This window comes from Myotis brandtii, unplaced genomic scaffold, assembly GCF_000412655.1.
Source record: "Myotis brandtii unplaced genomic scaffold, ASM41265v1 scaffold988, whole genome shotgun sequence".
Taxonomy (NCBI): domain Eukaryota; kingdom Metazoa; phylum Chordata; class Mammalia; order Chiroptera; family Vespertilionidae; genus Myotis; species Myotis brandtii.
Genome location: NW_005372109.1, coordinates 367718 through 390027, shown reverse-complemented (window position 1 = coordinate 390027; position 22310 = coordinate 367718). Strand labels below are relative to the sequence as shown.

The 22310-nt window shown below is 48.7% G+C and overlaps 1 protein-coding gene across 1 annotated transcript in view; it reads right to left on the bottom strand.

Annotated features, from left to right (window-relative positions):
- FANCI (Fanconi anemia, complementation group I) overlaps positions 1 to 22310 on the bottom strand; it is a 52312-nt gene that overhangs the window by 4357 nt on the left and 25645 nt on the right. Inside the window, exons 15-34 of the mRNA XM_014533556.1 lie at positions 21624 to 21754; positions 20426 to 20496; positions 18743 to 18857; positions 17780 to 17902; positions 16784 to 16852; positions 14342 to 14443; positions 13243 to 13422; positions 12667 to 12788; positions 11760 to 11924; positions 11084 to 11263; positions 9398 to 9564; positions 8303 to 8379; positions 7162 to 7278; positions 3553 to 3604; positions 2902 to 3029; positions 2749 to 2817; positions 2478 to 2571; positions 1774 to 1961; positions 901 to 954; positions 758 to 817 (exon numbers count right to left, since the gene is read on the bottom strand). Coding sequence (XP_014389042.1) covers positions 758 to 817; positions 901 to 954; positions 1774 to 1961; positions 2478 to 2571; positions 2749 to 2817; positions 2902 to 3029; positions 3553 to 3604; positions 7162 to 7278; positions 8303 to 8379; positions 9398 to 9564; positions 11084 to 11263; positions 11760 to 11924; positions 12667 to 12788; positions 13243 to 13422; positions 14342 to 14443; positions 16784 to 16852; positions 17780 to 17902; positions 18743 to 18857; positions 20426 to 20496; positions 21624 to 21754 — 2264 coding nt within the window. The remainder of the gene's footprint in view (positions 1 to 757; positions 818 to 900; positions 955 to 1773; positions 1962 to 2477; positions 2572 to 2748; positions 2818 to 2901; positions 3030 to 3552; positions 3605 to 7161; positions 7279 to 8302; positions 8380 to 9397; positions 9565 to 11083; positions 11264 to 11759; positions 11925 to 12666; positions 12789 to 13242; positions 13423 to 14341; positions 14444 to 16783; positions 16853 to 17779; positions 17903 to 18742; positions 18858 to 20425; positions 20497 to 21623; positions 21755 to 22310) is intronic.

The following is a 22310-nucleotide window of genomic DNA, read 5'->3' as shown; positions in this document are numbered from 1 at the left end:
GAAGTGCTCACCGTCAGAGAACAGTGTTTGCTTGTGGATCAGCTGACCTGTAAGGCTTTAAGTCAAATATGGACAGGAAAGAATACACAAACTACAGTGGGGCCTTGGCTTACGAGTGTCCCGACTAACGAGTTTTTCGAGATACGAAGCCATCTCTCGGCCGATTTTTTGCTTTGAGTTGCGAGCTAAAATTCGGGTTACGAGCCAGCTTCAGATACCCCACCGCTAGTTGGCGCAGCGAACATCACAGTGAACGCCACAACATCAGCCCAGCATCACGTCTCACTCGTTCACTTTTTGATTTGACATATGAGTAATTTGAGTTACGAGCTCCGTCACGGAACGAATTAAACTCGTAAGTCGAGGCCGCACTGTAGTCCTAGTGTGATTTTCCCCAACGGGGCTGCTCTTTCCTCCGCCCGAGCTCGGCCCTTCTTCACAGGCTCACTGCTACTCGACTCGCAGGCCCACGGGATCGGAATCCCCCAGAAATAAAACAAGTCACTGAGCCCAGCACACCTGTTCCTTCCCGGCTCTAAATGCAAGCCTATTGCATGTGTCTGTCTCTCACCAAATCAGACACACCTTTTCCTTGCTGCACAGATCTCAGGCCTTGGCTTGATCTCACCTGGGCACCTTGGGCTCATGCAAGAAACTTTACATACACTCGGCTCAGGTGACCACGCAGTCCCCAGGGAACGCAGGGAGCCCTCTCTCACTTGGAGCTCTACTATGGCACGACCTCTGAACCACTTACCTGAACGTAAGAAATGAAGGAATAGCACACAGGGGTCAGGTGAGAACCCGACAGCTTCACCTGCAGCAAAGGAAGAGGAAGCCGATGTAAGCGCAGGAATAACATGGCTTCCCCCACTCCTGAGGAAGGCATTCCCAACTCACCAGCTTCTCCATAATCTTGGGAATTCCTCTGGCGCTCCGACACACCTGGATATACTAACAAAGATTCCTGGATTTAGTGTGTCATCCTATACAAATGTCCCACATGCTAAAGGTTCACAGGCTTCCTTTTCCTCCTCAGAGCTCCTAGCTCCACCAACAGGACAGGTGTCCCCGTCCCCCCAAATACATATATTTATGTTGATTTCAGAGAGGAAGGGAGAGGGAGATAGAAACATCAATGATGAGAGAGAATCACTGATTGGCTGCCTCCTGCACACCCCACACATCGAACCGTGACCTCCTGGTTCATAGGTCAGTGCTTAACCACTGAGCCACGCCGACCCGACAGGAAGGGTTTGTTTTGAACTTGTTCAGCTCATCGCTTTAAAAACCCTTCAGGGACAGTCCCTACATCCAGATTGAGTCTTAGAAGATGTTTGAAGAGGCACTCACTTTTTTTTTTTTAATCCTCACCTGAGGATATTTTCCCATTGATTTTCAGAGAGAATGGAAGAGAGAGGGAAAGACAGAGAGAAACATCGATGTGAGAGAAACACATCGATTGGTTGCCTCCTGCATGGGCCCGGGTCAGAGAGGAGCCTGGAACCAAGGTACATGCGCTTGACTGGAATTGAACCCAGGATCCTTTGGTTTGCAGGCTGACGCTCTATCCACTGAACCAAACAGGCTAGCGCAAGGCATTCACTCTCAATCAGGTGCCACATATTCATATGCCAAGGAAATAAAGGCCACCAACTGTTTCCTCCTGGCCTGTGGGGACACCTGCCACCTACTGACCAAACCAGGACGTGGCCGGTCTCCTGACCCGCTGGGGACAGTGGTGGTGACCCTGGTCCTCGCTCAGATACTCACGTATTTGACAAGTGCGGTGAGAATGGTGTACATCTTGCACAGGTCCCTTAGCAGGGTGTCCACACAGCTGCCCGAGGGCAGGGCGGTCTGCACCAGCTCGTGGAAGAAGGTGAGCAGCGTGCCCAGCTGCATGATGATGGCTTTCTCCACGGGATGGTTCGGGAGGGCTGCCTGGGAAGAGGCCTCTTCTGAAGGGAAATGAAATTGGCGCGTTCAAACCCAGCTGGCCTTCCTTCCTTTCTTTTTTTAAAAAAAATATATATTATTTTATTTCAGAGAGGAAGGGAGAGGGAAAGATAGAAACATCAATGATGAGAGGGAATCATTGATCGGCTGCCTCCTGCACACCCCCTGCTGGGGGTCAAGTCTGCAATCCCAGCATGTGCCCTTGACCGGAATCGAACCTGGGACCCTTCAGTCCACAGGCTGATGCTCTATCCACTGAGCCAAACCAGCCAGGGCATGGCCTTCCTTTCTAGTTAAAGTGAAGGAGCCTCAGAAATCGACACCGTTAACTAGGAGGTCTGCGGGGAAATGAGCATGTGACTCGCCACGCACAGTGAAGGGACACCCGCTGTCAGAAGCCACCGTGCAGCCCCGGGAGACCTCGCTCACACACACAGCTCAGGCGGTGGTCCAGGCTGGACCCTGGTGGACGCTGCTCCCCTCCCGACTCCTGGCACACCACCCTGAACTCGTCTCACCTGACACGGTTTCTTGGCTCACTTGTCCCTTAAGCTTGGTGATCAGCCAGTCCACTTCTTCCAGGACCTTCTCGGCCTGACTCAGAACCAGCAGCTGTGAAAGGAAGGGATGCCTGCCATGGCCACTGCCCTCGGCGGCCAAACAGAATAGCCATGGCCGCCTGCGGTGGGTCACAGGCCCAGGACATAAGTCACTGTAAGTCACTCTTCGGGGGACATAAAGTGGGAAGGATGACAGGGCTGTTTCCCATGCTCCGGGATCAGGACTTACACAGACGGTAGGGGCCGCTGTTCGCAAATTCACCACCGCATAGTGGTTTGTTTTCTCCACCTCGACATCCTGGGGAGCGAGAGAGAATGAGCTGTAATGGCGTAGGCTGTGCCCTGGCCCTCACCCCCAGTGCTGTGAAGCCTGCCCCTCTACCTCGTCTATGTCCCCAAGGTGCCCGTGGATGTCCTGGGACAGGTCACGCAGCAGGGCGACAGGGCTCTTATGCGCCACGTGGAGGCTGAAGAGCAAGTTCATCGCACCCTTGCAAAACAAGGCATCCTCTAGGGCAGGGAGGGAAGAAATCAGAAGCTGAGTTATCACCCCGTCAGTGCTTCAGGGCAGGGGAGGCCCGGCCAGGACACGTAGCTCATGTTCTGGCACAACCACCCCCCCAACCCCCCACCGAGCTGCCCACTTGGACCAGCAACTCACCCACAAACGTGCCCTGATCTCCACGTGCCCAAAGGAGGGAGACAGTTCCCAAGACCGGTCACCCCGACCGCTGCGTAACCCGCACCCAGAAACCCTCTGCCTTGATCGCCCCAACAACGAAACTGCTACCCTGACCTCACATCCAGTCCTGTCTGATTTTGAACTTGATCTACAGGGGGTCATAGAGCAAGTACTCTTCTGTGTCGACAGTGCCAGTGTTCCAGAGTGGATGTGAGCAGAGGTCCCACCGCTCTATGCCCCCGACACGTGGTGCTGTGTCTCTTTCTCATGCGGGCTCTTCTGCCGAATGCGTAAATGCTATTTGGTGGTGATTTCAAATAAAGCTGACAGGACGCGCGGCAGGACACTCACCCCGGCTGTTTTCCTTGCAGATCTTGGATGTCCAGGATAGCATCTGCACAAACTGGAGACCGTTCAGCTGTTACAGAAACGGCCGAGACGCATCTACAAGAGCCTAACCTTCCCCCGCCTAACCATCCGCCAATACACGTGCCCGGACCCACTGGAACATCTACTTGGAACAGCACGAGAGTAGGCCCAAAATTATGAGAATTACTGATGCTTTCCTTATAAGATCGCATACAACTTAATTCCCCAAGTCTATGCCCTCATTAAGGGCCAAATGTCCTGGAACCCCGGTCTGGGTCTCACCCCCAGCCTCCCCCGCCCCATAACCACGTCCAGGGCTGGAGTTCCTTCCTCTCTCCCCGTGCCCAGCAGCCCTGAGGCATCTCCAAGGACATCAGGCGAGTGGAGAGGGGCAGGAGAGTAAGGTCCTGGCCACAAAAACAGCAGAATTCACTTTTACGAGACGAGAGGCCAGAGGAGGTTAGAAGGGAGTAAGCAGACAAAAGAAGAAGAGGTGCCCTAGCGGGTTTGGCCTGCGGACTGAAGGATCCCGGGTTCAATTCCGGTCAAGGGCACCTGCTGGGGTTGTGGGCTCCATCCCCAGTGGGTGTGTGTGTGTGTGTGCAGGAAACAGCCGATCCATGATTCTCTCTCATCACTGATGTCTGTCTGTCTCTCTCTCTCTTCCTCTCTGAAACCAATTAAAAAAAAATAAAAATAAAATAAAAAAAGGCAAAAACCCAGCATTTTTCTCATGTGGTAGAGGAAACACACCGAGCTTCCTGCCCAGCAGGTCCTTCCATGGCCTGCAGCCCAAAGGCCCCGACAGGCTGTGATACTTAAGTGCAAGACAGCCAGTAGGAACTCCTTTTGCTGTACTGGGGGGAATAGTAAATTCAGAGCCTACATCTGAAAGCTGTGAATGGATGCAGAAAGGCCTCCAGGTGCCGTATGAATGGAACCAACAGGAGGCAGAACACACTTTGGTGTGAGGAGGAGTGGGGACAGGAAAAGGAGCTCCATTCGTATGTGCTTCTCCAGGAATAAGGAAACTTGAAGGATGCATAAGAAGCTAAGAACAGGTATGTACTTCTTTGGGGGAGAAGAGGAGCTGGACAGGTGGGCGGCATGAACAGGATAGGAGGCCGTTGACTATAAATGTCTTTATAATTGTTTGTCTTCAAATCATAAGACTTATTATCTGTTCAAAATTAAATTTACAAGACAAGAGACTGCCCTGGCCGGTGTGGCTCAGTGGATGCGACATCAGCCCACGTACTAAAGGGTCCTGGGTTCGGTTCTGGTCAAGGGCACACACCTCGGTTGCAGGCTTGATTCCGGCCCTGGTTGGGCTGTGGGTGGGAGGCAACCTATTAATGTGTCTCTCTCACATTGATGTTTCTCTCTGTCTCTCCCTCTCCCTTCCACTCTCTCTAAAAATCAATGGAAAAATATCCTCAGGTGAGGATTAATAAAAACAACAACAAAAAAACAAAGCCCCCAAACAAGTGACTACCTGAGATTATGGGGGGAAGTGATGATTAAAAAAAAAACAACTTCCTGCCCTAATCGGTTTGGTTCAGTGGACAGAGCGTCGGCCTGTGGATTGAAAGGTCCCAGGTTCGATTCTGGTCAAGGGCATGTACCTGGGTTGCAGGTACATCCCCAGTAGGGGGTGTGCAGGAGGCAGCTGATTGATGTTTCTCTCTCATAGATGTTTCTAACTCTCTATCCCTCTCCCTTCCTCTCTGTAAAAAAATCAATAAAATATATTTAAAAAAACAAACAAAACTTCCCTATGTATATAAGCCCATTTATTTTCCCTCAAACGTCCCCCTGCCTGAAAAAATGTCGTATTTCTTCCTAGTCCTCTGTCCTTTGCAGCAAAGTTACGGGAGGAAAGAATGAAGGTGGAAGTGAAGTGGGGTGAGTTGTTCGGCTCCAGGATGATGTAAGTGCTAGCAAAAGGGACTTCTTAGGGCTCCCTGGACCTGGAGGGCAGGAGAACCAGGTCTGCTTCCCAGCACTCACACACCGCACCACCCGAGCACCCCAGGCTGTGGCCTCTTTAAGACCAGCTCACCCGGAAGCACGGGCGCACACGGGGAGCCTGTCCCCTGGGCTCCAAGTGTCCTCACAGATCAGGGAGGCCACATGGGAGAACACAGCCTGGCGCTCCAGGACGCTCCCTGTCCTGCTGCTGGGAACTCCTCCTGAAAGGAGCAGACCCACAACACGCGGCCCTCCTCTCATTCTTCCCTGGGTGTGAACACAACTGTCCGTCTGCTGCCACACAACTTCCCTCGGCAGAGCTGTTCCCGCTGTGGGATTGCGGCCACACTTTCTGACTTAATCACCTTTTGCTGAATTGCCCCCAAAGTCAGTACCAGCTAACCTTGCTGAGAAAAGCAACTGCTGAATGTCAGCTAAAAATCAATTTTAGTTATATATATTAGCTAAAAATCAATTTTAGTTATATATATTAGCTAAAAATCAATTTTAGTTATATATGTATTAGTTAAAAATCAATTTTAGCTACACACATATACATATATGTATACACACATATATTTTAAGTATATTACATATACATATATACATATATTCGTTGTTAAATACACTTTTATTGATTTCAGAGAGAAGGGGAGAGGGAGAGAGAGAAACATCAATGATGAGAATTATTGATCGGCTGTCTCCTGCACACCCCCACTGGGGATGGAGCCTGCAACCCAGGATGTGCCCTGATTGGGAATCGAACTGTGACCTCCTGGTTCATAAGTCGATGCTCAACCACTGAGCCACGCTGGCCGGGCAGCTACCTTCCTAACAATTAGCACATTTCCACAGGTTAAGAAGGTCGAGGGCACCCACAGTGCTCCCTGTTCACCCTTGATGGTGGCCAAACGAAAGCAGTGCTCCCGCCTGTGGGGCTGCTTGAGATGCTGTCAAGGTAGAAGCACCACGCAGGAAGGGTAACCTAACAGGTCTCACGTTAATGAACTCAGTAGCATAATTAAAGGTACAGTCTAAAATAAGCTAGACTTAGGATATTTAGATACGGTTCTTTTTAATAAAGATTTTTTATTGATTTCAGCCACGCTGGCCGGGCAGCTACCTTCCTAACAATTAGCACATTTCCATAGGTTAAGAAGGTCGAGGGCACCCATAGTGCTCCCTGTTCACCCTTGATGGTGGCCAAACGAAAGCAGTGCTCCCACCTATGCGGCTGCTTGAGATGCTGTCAGGGTAGGAGCACCACGGAGGAAGGGTAACCTAACAGGTCTCACGTTAACGAACTCAGTAGCATAATTAAAGGTACAGTCTAAAATAAGCTAGACTTGGAGAGGATATTTAGATACGTGTTTTTTTAATACAGATTTTTTAATGATTTCAGAGGAAGGGAGAGATAGAAACAATGATGAGAATCATTGATTGGCTCAAGCCCACAACCCAGGCATGTGCCCTTGACCGGAATCGAACCTGGGACCCTTCAGTCCACAGGCCGACGCTCTATCCACTGAGCCAAACCGGCCAGGGCTAGCTGCGTTCTTTTAAGATGCAGCACCCTGCCCTTCTGTGGGATGAGAGGTGGCACTGAAGGAGGGGCCGTACCTGAGGGGAGGTGGGCTCCAGCAGCCTGGCCAAGCTGGTGAGGACGCTGACGAGGAGCAGGGCTTCCTTGCTGTTAAACTCCTCCTCTTGGCTGCTAAGTAAGTTCAACAAGGACCTCTGAGAAAGGAAAGTACGCAGACACATGAGCAGACATGTTCGTATCAGGGAGGAGAAACATCTCGCCAGAGACCCCCAAGGCTGGGCCAACAAGGATTCAAAGAGGACAAAATCTGAAGATAAACTCAACGGAACAGCTAGTTTCCTACCCTGTTTTCCACCATCAACGTGAGCGTCTCTTAAACACTACAGACCCCGCCCCCCTGCACATTAAGAAGGACTGTGCACCCCATTCCGGGCGGTTTACAGGTTTAGATACCCCTCCCCAGCATTCCCTACACCCCTGCCCTGTCTTCCTTTTCTCTGTTCCTCTCCGACCACCTGAATCAACTGTATTTGTCTGCGAGTCTCCTCCCCACTCCAGGTGAGCACCCGGGGGAGGGACTCTGTCTCCCTTCTTCCCTCCTGGATCTCCCAGCCCCTGGAACAGAACCTGGCGCAGAGCAGAAACTTTACAGTTATCCTGATAGTATGACAACTAATCAGACGGTTAGGCACTGTCCAGCCTTTATGAAACCTGACAAACCCCAATTACGCCAGCGACACAAAACAAAGACAAGCTCCACGCTTAACAGGCTCCTGGCCATCTGTGTGTGTCAACTCACACAGTGATCCCCAGAGGCAGTGATCCCCGGGGCAGCAGTGATTCCCAGAGGCAGTGATCCCCAGAGGCAGTGATCCCCGGGGCAGTGATCCCAGGAGGCAGTGATCCCTGGGGCAGTGATTCTAGGAGGCAGTGATCCCCGGGGCAGTGATCCCCGGGGCAGTGATTCCCAGAGGCAGTGATCCCCAGGGCAGTGATGCCTGGGGCAGTGGCTGCGGCAGGCGGCTGGCTCAGCACACACAGCCCAGCATCCTTTCTGTGCGTTGCCTCCTCTCTAAGAGTGATGTCTGCTTGTTTGGATGATGATCCAGAGAAAACCCCGTCCTACCTGCTCACTGTCGCTGGTTCCCCCCGGCTGGCCCTGCTAACAGCGCCTCTGCGAGGCCCCGGCAAGCCCAGCAGCTTCCCACGGCTGCCCACCTGGAACTGCCGGATCTGGAACGCTGCCCTCTGGGTGACCGTGACTTCCACCTCTTCCTGCTCATTATCCGGGACATCTAGGGAAGGGAGAGAACTTTAGAAGTCTATCTTCCTTGAAACGAACTATGCTCTTTTAGCCTTTTAGTAGCTGAAAGTTTAGAAAGACAAACGTCCTACAGGCAGATTTGAATATATTCCTAACGTTATGCAATTTCTTCATACTATGTCCCACTTTCCAGCCCCTATTCGTGGTTAAGCATAGTCCAGTACATGCCAATTCTGAACCCACTACATGTCACTTCCTAGCAACTTTCGGACTGAGCTCAGATGACCTATGACAGGTTAACAAAGAGAATCAAGAGGTCCGGTTAAGAAAGAGAACCCAGCCCGGCCAGCATGCAGTAATGCACTTTCAGCTGTGCCATGTATGCCAATAATTCCGTCCTGTTCATTCTACCTGCATGGGCGAGCGATGACTGCAGCCCTGGAACATTAATGTTCCCTGACAACCCAAAGCCAACTGCGAAGAGAGAAAAACCTGAGCGGAAACCTTAAACACCGAAAACTTACTACCTTGTGTAGTGGGGTAAACAGTGTCCCCCTGCCCGGCCAGTGTTGCTCAGTGGTTGAGCGTTGACCTATGAACCTGGAGGTCACGGTTCGAGTCTGGTCAAGGGCACATGCCCAGGTTGCAGGCTTGGTCCTTAGTGTGGGGCGTGCAGGAGGCAGCGATCAATGATTCTCTCTCATCACTGATGTTTCTATATCTCTCTCCCTCTCTAAAATCAATAAAAATATATTTTAAAAAAAGAGAGCCCTGGCTGGTTTGGCTCAGTGGATAGAGCGTTGGCCTGTGGACTGAGGGGTCCCAGGTTCAATTCTGGTTGGGGGGCACATGTCCAGGTTGTGGGCTCGATCCCCAGTAGGGGGCATGCAGGAGGCAGCCGATCAATGATTCTCTCTCATCATTGATGTTTCTATCTCTCTCTCCCTCTCCCTTCCTCTCTAAAATCAATAAAAAAATATATATATAAAAAAAAAAGAAAAAAGAAAGAGAAACCCAGACAAGGCCATGTATCTTGCAGAGGTGCCCACCCAGCGCGCGGAGGAACTGGGGCACCCGGGGCTGGAAGAAGTGCTGCACGGCGCCGAAGATCCTCTGCAAGCCCTCCAAGCACAGCAGCGAGATGCTCTTCCCCTTCTCCTTCTTCCCCGGCTCCTCCACGGACGTCGGAATGGACGTGTATCTCCAGAGCAAGACCCTGAAGGGGAACAGAGACTTTATGTTTCAAGTCGGCTTCCCTGCGGTGCCATTTACACACAGTAACACTCACATCCTCCAGATGTACAGCTCTATGGATTTTAGCAAAGTTACCAAGTGTGCAATCATCCCATCAATAGTCCCATCTCCCCAAAAGCTCCTTCATGCTCCTCTGTAGTCAATGCTCTTTCCCCATTTTCCAAGCAACCACTGATTCCTGACCCTATGGTTTTACCATTTACAAAATATCACATAAAAATGGTATCACTCAGCACGAATTGGTTTGGCTCAGTGGATAGAGCTATCGGCCTGCAGACCAGAGTCCCGGGTTCAATTCCAGTCGAGGGCATGTATCTTGGTTGCAGGCTCCTCCCCAGCCTGGGCCCTGGTCAGTCGGGGCTCGTGCAGGAGGCAACCAATCGATGTGTTTCTCTCACACCGATGTTTCTCTCTCTTCCACTTTCACTAAAAAAAAAATAAAAAATAAAATAAAAAATCAATGTAAAAACATCCATGAGTGAGGATTAACAAAAAATGGTGTCATTCAGCGTGCAGCCTTTTGAGTCTGGCTTTGTTACGAATTAGCACATGCTTCTGAGATTCACCTACGCGGCTACAACTGTCGGCAGTTTGTCCCACGTCGCTCAGCAGTTTCCCACTGCATGGACGTACCATAGCTTGTTCTACACCAATTTATCCATCAGCTGGTGGACATTTGGGTTGTTTCAAATTTGGCTGTTACTGCCAAGTAAATAACTTGCTATATGCAAATCCACTTCAAGTTAATATTTTGTATATGACATCAGGAATGGATAAAGATTCTTTTTTTTGGTATAAGAGTGCTCAATTGGCCCTAACCGGTTAGGCTCAGTGGATAGAGCGTCCGCCTGTGGACTGAAAGGTCCCAGGTTCGATTCCGGTCAAGGGCATGTACCTTGGTTGCGGGCACATCCCCAGTAGGGGGTGTGCAGGAGGCAGCTGATCGCTGTTTCTCTCTCATTGATGTTTCTAACTCTCTATCCCTCTCCCTTCCTCTCTGTAAAAAATCAATAAAATATATTTTTTTAAAAAGAAAGAAAGAATGCCCAATTGTTTCAAAACCATTTGTAGAAAAGACCTTTCTTTCTCCATTAAATTACCTCGGCACCTTTGTTAAATCAAATAACCTATAACTATTTATTCTGTTCCTCTGGTTCTGTCAATACACACTATCTTAAATACAGCAACTTTATAAGACTTGAGCCCCGCTGGTGTGGCTCAGTGGTTGAGCATCGACCTATGAACCAGTAGCTCACAATTCGATTCCTGGTCAGGGCACATGCCCAGGTTGTGGGCTCGATCCCCAATGGGGGGTGGGTGTGTGTGTGCAGGAGGCAGCCGATCAATGATTCTCTCTCATCACTGATGTTCCTATCTTTCTCTGCCTCTCCCTTCCTCTCTGGAATCAATATATATATTAAAGACCTGGAGACTCCACAGCCAGAGCGACAGGTTTCCGAGGGTGAGCGTGCGTGACTTACCGGGTTATGTCACAGAGGTTCTGAAAGATCTTGTCTGGGTTTTGCCCGTCGGGGCCGCTCACGTGCCCCCTCTCCTTCAGCTGCTGCACCTTCCGCAGGGCCACGCCCACGGCGTAGCGCATGAACTCATTGCTGGACCGCAGCACGGACAGACTCTCCTCGTGGCTTTGGGTGCTGTCCCTAGAGAGAGGGAGAAGGAAGGTCCCTCCTGCCTTCTGGACACTGCTCAGTGTAGCAGCACCCAGCAAGCTTCGGATGATGGACTCTAGGTGTCCAAGCAGGCCATTCGCACACTATCTGCTGCGGAGAGCGCCAGATGCCACAGGCTGCCCACCCCCCACTTCAGACACCAGCCGCCAGCCCAGGTAACACCTGAGTTATGTCTCAGGTTCTGAAAGACCAACGGGCTACAGATCCAAGTTCCCAATGACCCCCTCCAGCTCGGAATGCTAACCGAGTCCAGGCTGCTGTCTGCACTTCTGACCGGCTGGCTATAAATCCAAGGTTCCCACACCCCCTCCTGGGGTTCAGTTAATCTGCTGGAATGGCTCTCACGGGACTCAGAAACACACACGCACGGGAAGAACTATGACGCCCACCCAGATGACAGTGCCTCCCGGGCTCCCGGCAGCGTCGTCACAGCACAGCTGTCTTTCAGCCTCTATCAGCCCCTCACCTGAAAAGAGCGGTGAGGAGATCAGACACAAACTTCAGGGACAGAAAGCTGTCGTTGGTTTTGTTGGCCGCTTTGGTTTTGCCTTTGCCAGCTTTCTCGGTCAGGATGTCAGAGAGTTTCTTGTAACACATAAATAAGCTCAGGATGTCCTCGAACTTGTTCTTGCTGTGGACAAGGGGAAGAGACCACCAAGGACAGCGTCAGAGGCTGTGGCTTCCTGTCGCATGCAGGACACCACAGCGCTTCTTCAGATGCTCTCTCTATTCCAGACACTGTCATGCGGGAATGACCCCTCAGTACCATGAACTCCCAGGCATGCGATCTGCTGAACTATGCTTTCCTCCCATATTGGGACCAGGCAATACAGAGCATGAGGGTCCCACACTACCACCAATCAAAAGGAGGAGTTCTTGATTCCAGGGCCCAGGAATTCTGAATTAAAGTCTGCTAGAGGCACGACATTCGCCTGCCTGTCCGTCATAGCTTGGGTGTTCCCTGGTAGGAAACATGGTGCCTGGTCTTAGGCTAGATGTCTACCCAAGAGATACTGTCATGGCCCAGCCGGTGTTGTTCAGGGGTTGAGCAGCGACCCATAAGCCAAGAGTCACTGGTTCAATTCCCAGTCGGGGCACATGCCTAGGTTTCGGGCTCAATCCCCAGTGAGGGCGTGCAGGAGGCAGTCAATCAAGGATGTTTCCCTCTCATTGAATTTCTATCTCTCTATCCCTTTCCCTTCCTCTCTCTCTCAAAATCAATGAAAACAGATTTAAAAAAAAGAGAGATACACCGATGTCTGTGGTATGTTCAGTAACTAGCATACCGAAGGAAAAACATACTCTGTCTGCCCCCCCCCCCCATAAAATGGAGAATTAGGCAAACTGCAATTAGAGTCACAGCAATAGCTTACCTGAAATTACTGATGGAGAAATTATATTCCATTAGAACCTCACAAACTCCCATCACAAGAGAAGCACAGATGTTATTTTTGATGCCGATACCAGTGCTCTGAGAAAAATCTGCTGATTTATCCTGAAAGACACCAGAGAAAAACTAACAAGCTTCCAAAAACTTCCATTGTACAACATAACTGAGGCCCTGGGAGGTGTGGCTCAGTTGGAGCACTGTCCCATATCCTGAAAGGCTGCGGGTTCGATCCCTGGTCCAATTGCATATGGGAGGCAACTGGTCGATGTTTCTGTCTCACATCCATGTTTCTCTCTCTCTCAAAATCAATTTCTAAAAATTGATGATCTATATATATAAAAGGCTAATACGCAAAGTGTCCCCTCCAGAGTTCTATCACTTGCTATGATGAGCGCTTACCACCAGGGGATGGCGGGGAATGAAGGAAGGCCCCAGCTGGCATCCAGAAGGCCCCTATAGGCCCTGATCACCGGCCAGGCCTAGGGACGCTACCCGTGCACGCATTTCGTGCACCGGGCATCTAGTCTAGTAAATAATAAATAAGAGATTTAGCAATTACCAGTTCAAAGTCCTCTAGTTCACTCTTGATCATTCTCTTGGTAAGAGACTCCAACATGTCATCTAACTCTTGGTAGAACCCTTCTTCCTCCTCCTCCTCCTCCTCCTCTCCCTGCTGAGCGGGCATCACCTTACTCTTATACCAGGCCAAGCAGTGCTGAATGCAGCACAGCAGATGGTCCTGTAGAAGAAACAAGAACGAAATATTTGAGTGTTCAGAGATAACGTGCGAAGCTGCTGCTAATCGACAATTAATCCTTGCCTATCAAGCTAAAGTAAGCTATGCACTAGCAGCACAATTAACAACACTGCATAAAGCTGCACTAGCAGAGGCCTGGGTTCCTGACCTTCCCTCCCCAAAGGCACTGGCTTCATAAGAAGCTGGCACCTCACAAGGCAACAGTGGACGCGCTCCCTCTGATCCAGTGCAAACACCATGGAGCCAGGCTGGGCAGCTCGGTCCTCTCTGGCTTCTCTGAGTCCCAGAGGCTATTCTAAAGGTGGGGGTTTGTGCTAAAGGAATCTCAGAGACCAACACAGCATCTCCGAGGCTAAGGACACTGCATGGCAGAGAAGGTCCGTGCATGAAGGCAGAATATGACCATGGCATGACCACGAGCTCTAAATGGGGTGGAGTTTCAGTTTTATCTTCGCTTCCCTGTCTTGCTGAGGCTAGAAAGCAGGAACAGAAGACCAACCTGTCCTAGCTCCCCTGAGGGGTCCACAGTGCGCCAATGCTAGCTCAGCCTACATCATCCACGCCCTCCAGACTAATGAAGCAGGTGCCCTGGGCTCATCTGCTCCTAGCCTCCCTCCCGCCCCATCCTAAAGCACATTCATTTAGTACCACAATCCAAGAGCCACAGATGGAGACAAAGTGCTCCTGGGGGAAGTGGCGGATGCCGACACTGACATCTTACCAACAGACACGGGTGATGATGGGTCAGAAAAGAAAAGCAGGGAGCGCTCAGAGTAAGAGCTCGCCGGGAGGAGCAGACAGCTTCACGGGGAAAGGCGTCTCTTTCGAACCATCAACTCTATCAACAGGGTTGATATCTTAACAGTAAAAACAACGGTTAGAGGAAGAATAGCAGTCTCACCAGTGGCTCCTGTAGCGAGATCTGATCTCCTTGGGTCAAAATACAAGCTTCTAACTTCAGAGGAGGCAGCACATCGGACTGGGGCTCGTAGAACTGTTTCAGCTACAGACGGCAAGGAACAGAGACACCGCGCTCAGCGCTGCTTTTCACTTTACATGGGTCAAGCTAAAGGCACCTTTAATGTGTAGCACCTTCTCAGACCTACGTCCAGATGTCCAAAGAATGCAGCGACATCTGTACTGCACTGGCTCCCCGACAGCCTTTGCCCTCCCTTGAGGCATTGTACCAACAGATCTTTCCTATCCCACTTCCTTGACCTCTCCTACGAAACACTACGTTCTCATGCCAACTCCTACACTTCCACAGGCACTCAGCATTTCAGTAGAGCTTCACAATTACCATATAGGCTCTGGAGGCCTCAGGCAGAAGGGGCATTGTTCAAGAAGGAAAAATTGAATCCACAGGAATGAATAAAGAGCGTCGGCAATGGTAAAAAGAGGAGCCATATAAAGATCTGTGTGTGTGTGCCTGTATACTTTACTTTTTCTTCTATTACTCCAAAAGACATAAAAATGTAACTGTTTAAAGTAAAAACTGTAACACCATTTAGCTGGGATTTTAACATAGATAGGTATTCTTATTACTATCAGTACATAAGAGCATCTTTTAAAATTGTTCCCCCCGTTTTACTGAATTTATTGGGGGTGACACTGGTTAACAAAATTATACAGGCTCCAGGTGCACAATTCCACAACACATCATCTGCACACTGTACTGTGTGTTCACCACCCCACTGAACTCTCTTAATATATAAAAAGATTCATGTACCACACAATGACATATTTAGCCGTAAAAAAGAAATGAAGTAACGACAGTTGGGACACCATGGGTGAATCCTGAAAACACTGTCAAGTGAAAGACCACACATGAAGGACTCCATTGATATGAAATGTTCACAAGAGGCAAAATCTATAGTCAGAAAGCAGACGGGTGGTTACTTAGGGCTGGGAGGGTGGGGAAAAGATGAGAAAATTAGGTGATAGCTAAAGGGGGTAGTCTCTTTCTAAGGCAGCGGTTCTCAACCTGTGGGTTGCGACCCCTTTGGGGGTCGAACGACCCTTTCACAGGGGTCACCTAAGACCACTGGAAAACACATATATCATTACATACTGTTTTTGTGATTAATCACTTTGCTTTCATAATGTTCCATTTGTAACAATGAAATTGGGGGTCACCACAACATGAGGAACTGTAATAAAGGGTCACGGCATTAGGAAGGTTGAGAACCACTATTCTTAGGTGATGAAATGTTCAAACAATGTGGTAAAAGTTGCATAACTCTCTGAATAGACTAAAGACCAAGGAGTTGTACACTTTAGATGGGTGAATTGCATGGTATGTGAATTACATCTCAATAAAGCTATTTTAAAAATTCAAATAAATGCTTAATAAATGAGTGTTGAGGGTAAAAGGTCTTGTTGATACGAGATATTCTCCAGTTGAGTTCTTCCTATTGTGATTGTCCTTTTAAAATATTTCATAATTTAAAAACCCCCTTTAACCAAAAATTACAGAAAATAACCTAACAGACACCGAAGTATCTGTTTACCTAGACTTAATACAAGGCAGTATTTTGCTGTGTTTGCTCCAGATCTTAGTCTTTTTCCTTTTAGAAGTAAAACAATAGATACAGCTTCTGACAATCCTTGTACAAATGGCTCTTCAAAATGTCCTTCAGACTTAAGATGCAGACTGTTAACTGAGAGGGTAACTATTCTAATTTTTTTTTTTAATATATTTTATTGATTTTTTTACAGAGAGGAAGGGAGAGAGATAGAGAGTTAGAAACATCGATGAGAGAGAAACATCGATCAGCCGCCTCCTGCACATCTCCTACTGGGGATGTGCCCGCAACCCAGGTACATGCCCTTAACCGGAATCGAACCCGGGACCCTTCAGTCCGCAGGCCGACACTCCATCCACTGAGCCAAACCGGTTTCGGCAAGGGTAACTATTATACAATGGGAAGATGACAGGTACATAGTGGTAATTAAAATAAAACATCAAGACCACATCACAGCCCAGCCAGCATGGCTCAGTGGTTGAGTGTCAACTTATTAACCAGGAAGTCACGGTTCGATTCCCGGTCAGGGCACATGCCCAGGTTGCAGGCTCGATCCCCAGTGTGGGGCGTGCAGGAGGCAACGGATCGATGATTTCTCTCATCATTAATACTTCTCTCTCTCCCCCTGTCCCTTCCTCTTTGAAATCAATAGAAATATACATTTAAAATAAATAAGTAAATAAACCATCAAGATATCACACACCCCAGTCAATGTGCCAGTGATATTCAGGAATTATTTCACGTTGTGAAAAGTCTGGAAAATGTCATCGCCTCTCACCGCCCCATTATCTGTTTTCTATATCCATAAATGCTTTTACCTGTGACAGCAGAGTCTGCATGATCGAATTAGCCAGCTGAGAGTTTCTTCGAAGGACATCATAGAACCCCTGAGAGCAATCAGAGAACAAATAAACTCTTTAACAGAGATGCCAGCGATTCAGACAATCATAACTTCAAAATAACACTATCTTTCTTTCTTTTAAGTATATTTTTATTGATTTCAGAGGGGAGTGGGGGGGGAGGGAGAGAGAGAAACATCAATGATAAGAGAGAATCACTGATCGGCTGCCTCCTGCACACCCCCACTGGGGATCGAGCCCGCAACCTGGGCATGCACCCCTGACCAGAATCGAACCTGGGACCCCTCAATCTGCAAGAAACATCAATGATAAGAGAGAATCACTGATCGGCTGCCTCCTGCACACCCCCACTGGGGATCGAGCCCGAAACCTGGGCACGCACCCCTGACCGGAATCGAACCTGGGACCCCTCAATCTGCAAGCCAACGCTCTATCCACTGAGGCAAACTGGCCAGGGCAACACTATCTTTCTATAGCCTATTCTCAGTTCTTTGAAAAAGATGAATATATTATTTGCTAGAGAAACAATTCAAAAAGTTTAAGTTACTGCCTCAACTGTACCCCAATAAATTCAACAGTAAGGAGGGAGAGAGAGAAACATCAATGATAAGAGAGAATCACTGATCGGCTGCCTCCTGCACACCCCCACTGGGGATCGAGCCCGCAACCTGGGCATGCACCCCTGACCAGAATCGAACCTGGGACCCCTCAATCTGCAAGCCGACGCTCTATCCACTGAGGCAAACCGGCCAGGGCAACACTATCTTTCTTTATCCTATTCTCAGTTCTTTGAAGAAGATGAATATATTATTTGCTAGAGAAACAATTCAAAAAGTTTAAGTTACTGCCTCAACTGTATCCCAATAAATTCAACAGTAAGTACCTAATTAATTAAAAACATAAAAAAGATGAGGAGCCGGGGGATGCGACCTTCCTCCCACTCTGCGGAGGTACCTCATAAAGCATGAGCCGCACGTCAGCCTGCTGGCCCAGGCACCTCCTCAAGCTATCCATGATCTCCAGGCAGAACGCCTCGTTGGCCACGGCATTGTACCGACTGTGGACATCCACGTGGACCTGCTGAGGAAGGCACAGGTGAGCTCAGGCCCCTGGAACCCAGCAGCTCGTAACACACCTGGTTGACTCAAAAGGCCTACAAGACTTCTTCACACGTCTTCAGGAGCTGGGAGAACCTAGCTCTTTTTGCTCCCACCAAATCCTGAGAGGGTTAGAGGCAGTTTTTAGTTTAGAAATGCAGATGACAACAATACCCCTTAATGTGCATAGTAAATTCAGCAATTACAATTTTGTTTTCTCAGATTACAGGGTTTAATACAGGTTCATGTGCCAAGTAAATGAACTATAAAAGATGGAGATCATAAATGTATTTAGCCTCTGAGAACTACTGTGAAGAATAAATGAAATAATGAATGTAAAGCACTCAGCCTAGTATCTAACAGGACAAACCACAAATGCAACTCACGTATCTAATTTAAAATTTCCTGGTAACCAAATGTGAACAGGAACTGATGAAATTAATTCTAACTTTGTACTTAACCCAACACATCCAAAATATTATCTCAACGTGTCATCGAAATAAAATTAATGATACTGTACATTCCTTAGTTTCACACTGTGTCTTTAAAACCTAGTGTATTTTAAACGCACAGCATACTGAATGTGGACTAGCCGCATATCAAGTGTCCAGTTCAATAGCCACTAGTGGCTACCATCCCGCACAGCGTTGAGCGCACAGCAGACCTGCCATTAGCAGTGCTGACTGCACTGCCACCAGCAGCACCTGAGCAGCACTGTGCCAGGACTGTCTGCACGGCCAGAGCAACAGGAGGAAGAGAAGCCAGTGCGCATGTCACCAAGCCCCGCAGCAGCGCCCACAAGCCGGCTGCGCCACCTCACCTGGCTGACGCCGATGGCCTGGCTGCACTGGGAGGACGACAGGCTGCCCAAGACCTTGAAGTTCTTCAGGAGCAGCAAAAACCCAGCCACTGCCGACTTCCGGGCATCAAGCTGTCTAGCTCAGGGACAGGCAGAGAAGCAAGAAACAAACAGTATTAATTTCATAGCAATAGGCTTCTGGGTCAAAAAAATCCAGTTATGCCCGGCCGGCGTGGCTCAGTGTTTGAGCATTGACCTATGAACCAGGAGGTCACGGTGCGATTCCCAGTCAGGGCACATGCCTGGGTTGTGGGCTTGATCCCCAGTGTAGGGTGTGCAGGAGGCAGCCGATCCATGATTCTCTTTCATCACTGATGTTTCTTTCTCTCTCTTCCTCTCCGAAATCAATAAAAAAAACATATATTTTGAAAATTCAGTTAGTTTTGTACAGAGAGGGATATGTGTCACAGTGAAACACAACAGAGCAGAATGAATTGAATTTATGTGCTCGAATAAGAAATCAGCTGTTCACAGCAATTAGCAGCTGATGCTTTCATCATCTGCTTAACCTCATGACATTACCTATACTTCCTTCTATCCTGACACATCTACGTGGGGAATGAGAACAAGTGTGCGGAGAGGCCGTAAGTGCCGAATCGCAAAGGAAATGGTTGATTTTCTCTGCGCCTAAAGGAGAGCCATGCGTGGTGCCTGATAAACACTCCACCCAGTAAAATGGTCCAGCCATCTCCCCGAGGCTCCATGACGAGTTCATGTTATAGATGCTACAACATTCACCTTAGCCTGTCAGACATGCATCTGGGTAAGGAGCAACAGAAAACTCAATGCTACAACAGGGGCAACAGCACTGGCTGTTCCTACGGCCATCCATGAGGGCAGCATATTGCCTATGTGATTTCATACTTAAAGCCCCAAGTGGTTTCCACCTAGTACTTGCCTCAGAGTATTTTGTAGGAGATGTATTGTCATCTATAGTTTGTATACTAAGAAATAATGGAAGAGAGGTCAGGAGGAATAGGCTAAGCCAAAAACCAAAAGACCTAGACCCTCAAAAATTGATTTGGTCTACAGTCACTAGCCCACAATTCTGATGTTCACTAAAATAAGCTTAAAAAAATTGTTTTTAATTACATTTTTTACTGATTTCAGAGGAAGGGCGAGGGAAAGATGAGAAACATCAATGATGAGAGAGAAACTTTGATTGGCTGTCTCCTGCACACCCCACACTGGGGATTGAGCCCGCAACCTGGGCATGTGCCCTGACCGGGAATCAAACCGTGACCTCCTGGTTCATAGGTCAACACTCAACCACTGAGTCATGCCGGCGTGGCTAATATTTACTTCTCAATGAAGGTGTTTTCCCTTCAGAACTGCTGCCAGCCAGCACCTGACCCTCCTTTGCAGGGCTATTCTAGTGCACAGCAGAGGACCCTCATCACAAGCTCGAATCTGGGCTCCAACACCAACTCCTATTGGACTTGGAAGGTCATGGCCCCTGGTCTGTGAAATGGGAGCTGCAATAACCCTGCAGGACAGCCCTGGAGTCAGTGAGATAGAGCACTGTGCACAATGCCGTCTGGTGAACGTGTTTGGCTGGGTGAGGCGTTCGCACGGCCCTGTGACCAGGTTGTACGAGGAGGCGGCAGAGAGGGCTGCTAGGAACATTAGACGGGCGCTACGTACCTGGCAAACATAGCTTTCCGGAGGACCAGTATCAGGGAGTCTCTCATCGACATGCTCACTTTGAGAAGGGGCTGAAAGAGGAAGCACGGAGGGTAAAACCAGAACGAGCTTGCTTATCGGCCTTAGCTCCTTGCTACCCAATGCTGTGACTGTTTGGCTTTTCTAAGGCACTTTTTTTTTTTTCAATGTTTGTACTGATTACAGAGAGGAAGGGAGAGGGAGTGAGAGATAGAAGCATCAAAGATGAGGGAGAATCACCCACTGGCTGCCTCCTGCACACCCCTAGTGGGGATCAAGCCCACAACCCGGGCATGTGCCCTGACCAGGAATCGAACCGTGACCTCCTGGTTCATAGGTTGATGCTCAACCACTGAGCCACACCAGCGGGGCTCTAAGGCACTTTTCTACATGTTTCAGTGTATATCACACTTAGTAATAAGGACAACACTGTAGTTGAAATACTACATTGGAACTAGCCTTTAACTCTATTGTCCTCAATTGGCAATTTTGTAAGAGCCTTTCGATTCCATCACTAACTTGAAAGTGAGTCAAAGGCCAGAGAGTAGCGCTGTGAAGACGGGTAAACTTGGAGAACAGAGTCTAGAGCAGGGGTGGGCAAACTTTTTGACTCGAGGGCCACAATGGGTTCTTAAACTGGACCGGAGGGCCGGAACAAAAGCATGGATGGAGTGTTTGTGTGAACAAATATAAATTCAAAGTAAACATCATTACATAAAAGGGTACGGGTTTTTTTTTTTTTTAGTTTTATTCATTTCAAAAGGGCCGGATCCTTGCCCACGGCTGCTCTAGAGTGATGCTTTCTTAATGGGGCTCTTGCCCTCCCCCCCCCCCGCCCCCTTTTAAATATATTTTTATTGATTTCAGAGAGGGAGAGGGAGATAGAAACACCATGATGACCGAGAATCATGGATCGGCTGCCTCCTGCACGCCCCCTACTGGGGATCAAGCCTGCAACCCGGGCATGTGCCCTTGACCGGGATCGAACCTGGGACCTTTCAGTCCACAGGCCGACGCTCTATCCACTGAGCTAAACCAGCCAGGCTGGGGCTCCTGCCCTTTTAATATAAAGTTTAATGTTTTAGAATCAAGAGAAATAGGATTTCTTAGACATATTTATATTCATAAACACATCGGACTCCCCCTCCCCCCACCTGGGTTCTCCCCTGGGGAGACTCACCTGCACCGCCTTCAGCAGCCCCTGCACAGTTTGAAGGGGCAGAAAGGACAGATAGTCAAAACTCTCTGTGACTTTAGAAGAACAACTCTGAAGAACTAAGGGCGAGTACATGATGATGTTTGAAAGCAGTTCTGAAAAACAGAATCCGTTATGAGTTGACGCAAATAACTAAGGATATTTCAAATAAAAGGAAAATTAAAACAGGGAAAGCAACGGTAATAAGTTTGTTTCCTTTCTCAAGTCAAATATACTGCAATATAGATTTCTACTGATGCTACTTACTTTTCTACGGTCACTGCCTGCTGCAATAGTACAAGACTAGAAAAATTACCTAAGAAAGAAGCCCATTGTACTGCATGACAGGTAGCACACAGTATCTTCATCTTCCCAAGCTAAGTCAATAAACACCTAAGAACTTTGATTATCTGTAAGCATACGTATTATGATCCTATACGGAAGAGACAAAAGCTCAAAACATGGTCTCGCTCCCTTCAAGAATTTTAATTCGGTTGGAAGTCAAGTAACTATATTTTATTGATTTTTTAAATATATTTCATTGATTTTTTACAAAGAGGAAGGGAGAGAGACAGAGAGCCAGAAACATCGATGAGAGAGAAACATCAATCAGCTGCCTCCTGCACATCTCCTACTGGGGATGTGCCCGCAACCCAGGTACATGCCCTTGAC